Genomic DNA, 7,693 nt, shown 5'->3' on the forward strand with positions numbered 1-7,693 from the left:
TTATATGAACAGTTGTTTATTCAGCCATTTTTTGCACTTTACAGCTGGAATTCTGGAAATTCAAACACCACATCTTTGCCTGTGAGCTTCTTGTAGACACCAGAAAATGTTTCCACCTGTGAAGATAAACAATCTTGTTTATACATGCTGTGTAAGGAAGTAAAATCTATGTTAACACCCTTTAGGCACCACGCTATTTCCCACTGCCTCTTCACTCTGAAGTGAACTCTGAGGCCAATTATTTTCTTCTAGATTAAGGTAGCTGAGCATTTATACAGAAAATATGTTTTCTGGAGCATATTTGGAGCCTCTTTGGCTTGCAACCATAGGAGACCCAGAGAGCTGAGGGGTCCTAAACATGTCCCCACAGAAAAAAAACTATGCAAAGCAAGGGGTGATTTCAGACTATCAAGCACATCTATTTGAGGTCAAAACTAAGTGCTTCACTTAAAACAAAACAAACAAACAAGAAAACCAACCCCCGAACAAACAAAAAAACCCAACAGAACACTGCTGGTTCCCATGAGGGAACCAATATAGCTACTTTACAATCCAAGGGTTTTGGCAAGTTGAACTAGAGCTTTAGTTCAAAACTGTCTTGCCTCATCTTCAGCATCTTAGTCCAAATACAAACAGAAGCATCTCCATTGCCACAAGCCAAAAGGCAGTCTTTTGCTGTATCACATAAGCAGCCTCTCAGCTACGTCAGAATGCCACCCCATCCTGCATGAGAAAGTAAAGGTTTTTTTGTTTACCTTGTGTTCAACATTGTTCTGTTGTGCTTTGTCCAAATGGACTTTTATGAGCCTGCTGCCGTCCAGTTTTACACGGATTCTCTTGCCCACAATTTCACTTGGGAAGACCAGGTCTTCAAGAATGGCATCATGCACTGCAGTAAGCGTACGGCTGAAATGCCACATTTGAATCATTAAAACACATCCTCTTGCCAAATTTTCCAGTTTGCCAAGGCTTAAACCTTCCACAGCACGCTTTAGCTGAAAATTCAGTGGTGTTTTGGTTTGTTTTTTTAATGCTGCAGTATGACAATACCACTTTTTCACAGGTCATGCAAAAATAAAAGCTAAATCCTACACTGAGTGTAGAAACTTAATGACTGCATGACTTCAATGACTGTATGAAAAAGTCAGTAGCCAGGTTTGTGACCTTTTAGATCACATCTTGCTTTGCAGCAACAGACCGGAATGTTCTTTTATTTCTACACATTTAAGGAAGATTTTATTTAAACCAAAACCAAGTTGTCCCATCTGCAATTTTGCCAGAGACACTCACTGGAAGAGTTTAAGTGTGCAAGTATCTTCAACTACAGAAAGTATGTTCATAGGAGACCCAGTTTTGAAAACACCGGTTTCTTCTTCTGCCTAAACCCAAGTGGCTCAAAACACCAGTGTATTACAGGGAAAGCCTAGCTGGTAAGTTTAGCCCATGCTTAGAAGACTGTTTGATGTCTACATTTGTGTTCTTGAACTGTCCAGAAGTGAGCCAAAATGAGAAAAATTGATCCAGGCTATTTTGTGTACGAGTCTAGATGACTAGTAAGATTTCCAGCTTCCCTACCTGCAGTTTCAAGGCAGTACCACTAGTAACTAAGACCTGTGTCTACAGCAGCATTTCAAACTTGCAAATATTAGGATAGCTAAGGGAGACAAACATCAATCGCATTTTCTGTGCTTCACAATATACATATCAGTTTCACAACCCTACTAGCCTGATCCAGTCTCTGACTGAGAAAGGGACAGTCCTGCACGCTCTCCTTCCCTCGTGCTGAAAGAGGCAGCACGCTAATCACATACACAGATGCCAACTTCTCTAGCCACTGTGCAATACTAGTTTTAATATAACACAGAGTCCTCCAAATGTAGGACTGCAGCTAGATGAGTACTATGAAACTGCACTTTTAAAATCTATGCCTGAAGATTTCAAAATAGATATGACACAGGTATAATACTGGGGCTAGGAGAAGTTACAGGAACATGCCACATGTCATAAAGAAGACAAACTTTTAAGGCATGGACTACAAAATGGTATAGTAAGGTACAGAACAGTATAGAAGAGGCACTGACATCCACATAGACATAGTAGCGTTGCATGTCTAGCAAGAAAGAGACTAAATGAGTGCAGGGAGGCCATTTAACACAAATGACTACACTACTGCTGTTAAACTCATATCCAGAGGGACTACTTATACCTACACCGCTCCTCAGCCACTCTCTCCCTCATTGCACCCCTTCAGTGTGCCAGCCCTGCCTTCTGTACAGTCTAACATGTGATATGGACGTGGCTCTTCCTGCAGCTTAAAAAAAAATAGTCAGCACACTGTGGTAATAGAGACATCCGGTTGCAGCTTCCTAAGCCAGTATTGCTGGCTAAAAATTGGCTACAGCTGTAGCTGAAAATACAGGCAGAGTTCTAAGAAATGCAACACAGTGCCCAAAGACAAGCTTTTTACTGCACCCTTTAGCAGTCAAATGGCAGATACTATTTCAAGCAGCAAGAAAAATGACAAGACCACCCAATCACTTGAATGACTTCTCAAAAACTCAACTAAACATTACTTGACTAAATTACCAAGTCACAAAAGAAGGCTGTCATATTGAATCAGTATTATTTACTTACCTCCTGGGACGCTTTTGCTTGTTTTTTGTGCGGCTTTTTCTTGTTGGCTTGGGCAGAATCCTTCTCTGATAAGGAAAAAAAAAAAAGGCATTTCTCAGTATCTAGTGTTTAAAATTAAAGGAAAAAAAACTTCCCACACGTGCTTTTTTTTCCTCACTAGAAACAGATGCACGAAACATTGAAAAGGGAGACTTAAGTATGCCCAAAATTACACCAGCAGTAGAACCTGATATTGCTCGCAGAAGCTGAAGTACTGGTATTGCTTTATTTCTCATCTACTGATCCTGTATTCAGTGCACTGAAATAAAAGATTTGTATTTCATCCCTCCTTTCCCCCTGAATACAACCAGGGTAGTTTACTGTGTCATATTAGTGACCTGAATACACTTCTTTGGGAACAGAAATCTCAGAGTTTTACAATTTCTGTTAGATTGAAGCAGAGTAGTAAGCTCAGTCCCACAGACAGCTAGGCGACATCTGAGATCGAAACGCTAGTTGGAATAACAAGATGTATTACACAATTCAGATCAAACCTGGGCTTAAATGTAATCTGTTCCAAAAGCAGCATCTAAAGGTATTTATACCAGCTTGGATCAGTAAAACTTATTTTCTACTACCCTATCTGCAAGGGTAGATGTTTTAAAATGTCGAATTTTAGATGCAGTTGTAGCCACCTGCAGTATTTTCTACCAACACATCACAGCTTCTCCATGACTGTATTCATTATGGGGTTACTGTAATCCAAACTGGGTCACGTCATATTCAAAAGCAACCACATTTCACCTATAGCAGAAGAACTGCACACGTTCCCTTCTAAAATATGGATTAGTAAACTGACAGGGAATTCTCAAGCACTTAGTTTAAGTGAGCCAAAGGCACTTCATTAAAAGAAGTCTTCTTGGCCACATAAAGATTCAGGGTAAGGTGCGCTGGCTCTTAAAAATTATGTTACAAAGAACTTTCACTAAAAGGAGCTTCAGTCTAACAACTAACTCTGCAGACAGATCTCCAGAGTTTGTCCACCCCTTATTACTGCCCAGAGAGTCCTCTATCACCTTTTCATGGCTTAGCTCCTTCCATAAATTCAGAACCTGAGTCAGGTTTTTTTTCTTCCTCTCCTATTATCTTGAATTTTAAGTGCTTAGATTATGTAAGTGTAGTAAAGCTCCTATTAATATTTGCTCCCTTTTACGTTCAAGCTTTGCTTCTCAAACTTCTGAAGGATTAAGAGAGGCCAGAACAAGAAAGTTATATCCTCCTCCAAAAAGCTTCATGTCTCACCAAGTTTACATAGCCTTGGCTGCTAGCTGAAATCATTTTAGCTTACATCCACAGAAGGACATTCATTAGATTTCCTGCTGATACAAAAATAAGCATTATATCATTGTTACCTTGAATGGACAAGACAAGAAGGGTAGTGCAGCACTGGAACAGGTTATCCAGAGAGGCTGTGGAATCTCCATCCTCAGATGTTTTCAAGACTCAGCTAGACAAAACCATGGCTGGCCTGATCTAATGTTGGCAATAGTCCTGCTTCATGCACAAGGCTGGACTAGATGACCTCCAGGGATCCCTTCAAATCAACATTCTTATGATTCTAAGTGTTTTACCTGAGCAATGAACACCACATGCTTTCCACTGAACTTCTTCTCCAGCTCACGAACTAGCCGCACCTGAATCTTCTGGAAGGATTTCAGCTGAGGAACTGGTACAAAGATAATGATGGCTTTTCTGCCACCACCCACTTCAATTTCCTGAAATAGAAGTAGAAAGTAAATGTTATCTAGGGGTTGAGAAACAATGTTTGGTTTGATCATGAATCCTCTGAACACAGGTATTTGATAGCCTTGCTTACAACTTTGGGGAAAAACAGAGCATCACAGAGCAGTACCTGTTTTAATGCATTTAAGAGCAAACATTAAACAGAAAAACCTGTCAGACCACTTTGGGCAATAAATCCCACCACTCCTTTCAAAGGAGTCACATCCTCTGACTAGCAAAGCTCATTCTTTCTGCAGGATGGAACCCTGATGCTAGAATCCTAACTATACTGAATGCTTATCATCACAGCTGCAGTGGTGCTTACATGCTGATACAACGTTTCAAAAATTATTTGCCTCTAATGGAGACTCTAGACAAAGTTTACAGTAATAAATTTTGTATTTTTGAACTACTACTTCATGGAAATCATCTTCTGTCCACCACTTGCCAAGGCCTGCATCACTACTCAAACAAAACACTTCCTTCCCCTCCAAATGCCAGCAGGTTTACATCACAGCACATTACTTTTCTCCTGGTTTGTTTCTCCAACAGTTGATCAAAACCAAAGAAGTTTGTATAGGCTTACAAGGCACTTCTCCCATGAACCTAACTGCAGAGGCATCCTCATTCTCCAGCAGAATGGGAAGCTGCTTCACCAGCTACATTCCCACATGAGCTAACACAGATGACCACAGGAGATTTCTCACAAATAAAACCAAGTAGCTAAGTAAACAACAAAGACATTTCTAAAAACTCCTTGTTGAGGACAGTACGTATTGCTGTACTTCAGCAGCGAACCCGTTCTTCTGAAGACCCCTGAACTCATATACCAAGCTGACTTCTGCATTCCCAGATTCTTTAACTTAACTCTAAGGAGTCATGCATCTCTGTCTGTATTGGTGGGCCTGGGCAAGAACCATAAAGCAACCAACTTAATTTTTTGGTTGCAGCAACCAGGTTCAGAAGTTCCACCCAGTCTCCAAGGCTGACAAATTCTAACACTAATTTTATTCTTCCTTTTCTTCCTTAACGTTTCAGTTGCCTTTATAAACTAAAATTTACAAACAAGCTAACCTACGTTATCAAGTCAGCCTATTACTTTGATCCACCTCTTATCTATTACTTGGTTCATAAAAGAGGATTTACAACAAACTGATTTCACAAATATTATTACGGTTTACATTCCTGACAAAGATTCTGCAATGCCTACATTGCCAGCCAATATCCACCCACAAGGTCAGCTTCAGATCTCAAGCCCAGTTTGCAGAGACAGAAAGTAGAACTACCATTTTTAAATATGTTTATTTAAAACACTAAACTGCTATTTGAGTTTTTACAATGACTTTTCGGACAAGTTCCTAAAGAAATAACTATTACAAAATCCTACATGTCAACAGCAAATAACAGAAGATAAACCACAACAGCATACAGTAAAACAATCACAGGCCATAAGAAACAGCTAAAGACACCATTCACCTAGTACAGTAACATTCACAAGAATTAAACGCACACAGAGCAAGTCACCAAGCAATTCTTTGTGGAGAAGGTCTAGCCTACCTTAGCTGCTGTGATGTTTAACTCCCGCAGCTGAGCCTTTAAGTCAGAGTTCATTTCCAACTCCAGCAGAGCCTAGGAAAGTGAAGTTGCAGAATAATCCATTACATCCCGTTCAATTCATAAGAACCCTTGAGACCAAAGTCTGTCCACAGTGCCAGAGAGCAGCTATATACTTTTTACCGCAGTCAATATCAAAGACTTAACTTCTTGTCACACTGACAGATGCAACAAGTTCAATTGGTGAGAATACATGCTGACTGCCCCAGTTCCTGAGTAAAACTAGGAAAGAGTACACATTTAGGCAGCATCACCCTGGAAGTTTAAGCTCTAGACAACTGTCACAATACTGTCTCCATAACTTGCCGTCAATTACCAAACAGCAGAAGGGAAAGGCACGTACCTGGGATATACCAGACTCGAACTCATCTGGCTTCTCGCCGTTAGGCTTCACAATCTTTGCGCTAGAGCTGAACATGGCCTTTCTGCAACGCAAAAGAACATCTCGGTTGTCACCAGAAACGTGCCTGCTGCAACAAACGCAGCAAGACTTTGCAATCCGGCTACTCAGCCACACGCTTCAAAGCGAAGCCAGAGAGAGCCCCACAGGCCACGCAAGCCCCAGCACGCCGCTCCAGGGGACGCCGACCACAAGGGAAAAGCGTCCTGGGGAACGAGGGGCCTGCCCACCGCGGCGCCCCGCGTGTTCGCGAAGGCGCCGGCAGCTGCCAGGCCCCAGGAGCACCGGGGAGGCTGCCCGGCCGCTCACGGAGCCCCACGTGCCGCCGAGCGGGCGGGTAGCCCTTGCCGGCTCGCCGGGCTCCGTGCCCGGCCCTGACCCCCTCCTCCTGCCCGGCAGCCTGCTGCCCCGCCGCAGAGGCCTCCCTCGGGGCGCCGCCGGGGGAGGGCGGAAGAAATCCCGCCGGCTCCCCTCCCCCAGCACCGGGCGCCCCGGCGACCATCGAGCCTCGGGCAGGCGGTAATCGGGGGCATCCCCACCCCGGAGCTGCCGCAGGGAGCACCGCTCGGCGCCCGGCTCCGTATTGCAGCGGCGGCGGGAGAAAAGGCTGCGCCGCCACCGGGGCCCGCGCAGGGCCCGGGCACCCACCTCTCTCAGCGCCGGCCTAGGAAAAGGGAGAGCTCTCGCGAGCGCGGCTCAGATCGCGGCCCGGGAAGGCGCTCGCCCCGCCCACGCAGGGGTGAAGCCAGACCAGGAAGAAGGGCAGAACGGATACCCGCGCGCGCCAACAGCCGACAACAACTTCCGCCAGGGCGAAGCCCGAGCGGACACTTAGAGTCCTGGCGCGGCGCCCGCGGATGAAGTCATCACCAGCTGCTGGGAGCCGCGCCGTGCTGCGGGGCGGGGGCAGAAGCTGCGGTGCAGCACATGCGCAGTGGTGGTGGCAGCGGGGCGAGCGAGAGCTGCCCTCAGCCGCTGCCTGCGGGACGTGGGCTCCCTTCCCGCCTCTCTCCCTCTCCCAAGGGTGCTCCCTCTCCGACAGCGAGGGAAGAAGGAGAAAGACAAGCCTGCTCCGCTCTGTCCTTCGCTGTTATCAAAAATAGCGTGGCCAGCAGGACTAGGGAAGTGATTGTGCCCCTGTACTCGGCACTGGTGAGGCCGCACCTGGAATACTGTGTTCAGTTTTGGGCCCCCCGCTACAAGAGGGACATTGAGGTACTGGAGCGTGTGCAGAGAAGGGCAACGAAGCTGGTGAAGGGTCTGGAGCAGAAGTCTGATGAGGAG

General features: G+C 45.0%; 1 protein-coding gene across 2 annotated transcripts; it reads right to left on the bottom strand.

Annotated features, from left to right (window-relative positions):
- RPS7 (ribosomal protein S7) lies at positions 1 to 7,196 on the bottom strand. 2 transcript variants are annotated; one of them, XM_075498007.1, is made up of 7 exons: positions 7,058 to 7,196; positions 6,353 to 6,434; positions 5,953 to 6,024; positions 4,245 to 4,388; positions 2,635 to 2,699; positions 756 to 906; positions 1 to 116 (listed from the first exon to the last, which is right to left on the bottom strand). In XM_075498007.1, the coding sequence occupies exons 2-7, from the start codon at positions 6,425 to 6,427 to the stop codon at positions 39 to 41; spliced, it is 585 nt and encodes a 194-aa protein (XP_075354122.1). In that variant the 5' UTR covers positions 6,428 to 6,434; positions 7,058 to 7,196; the 3' UTR covers positions 1 to 38. The 2 variants fall into 2 exon arrangements, with proteins under 2 accessions (XP_075354122.1, XP_075354123.1); XM_075498008.1 differs by lacking the exon at positions 7,058 to 7,196 and having other exon boundaries at positions 6,353 to 6,457.
- Between the last annotated feature and the right edge of the window lie 497 nt (positions 7,197 to 7,693).

The sequence above is a fragment of the Mycteria americana genome, chromosome 3 (assembly GCF_035582795.1).
Source record: "Mycteria americana isolate JAX WOST 10 ecotype Jacksonville Zoo and Gardens chromosome 3, USCA_MyAme_1.0, whole genome shotgun sequence".
Classification (NCBI taxonomy): Eukaryota; Metazoa; Chordata; class Aves; order Ciconiiformes; family Ciconiidae; genus Mycteria; species Mycteria americana.

Excerpts from the sequence above, each read along its gene's own strand:
- RPS7 (XM_075498007.1), bottom strand. The coding sequence starts at position 6,427 with ATGTTCAGCTCTAGCGCAAAGATTGTGAAGCCTAACGGCGAGAAGCCA. Across the intron at positions 4,389-5,952 it reads TAAACATCACAGCAGCTAAG|GAAATTGAAGTGGGTGGTGG; the intron begins GTAGGCTAGACC and ends CTTCTATTTCAG. Across the intron at positions 2,700-4,244 it reads ATGTGGTGTTCATTGCTCAG|AGAAGGATTCTGCCCAAGCC; the intron begins GTAAAACACTTA and ends TTTCCTTATCAG.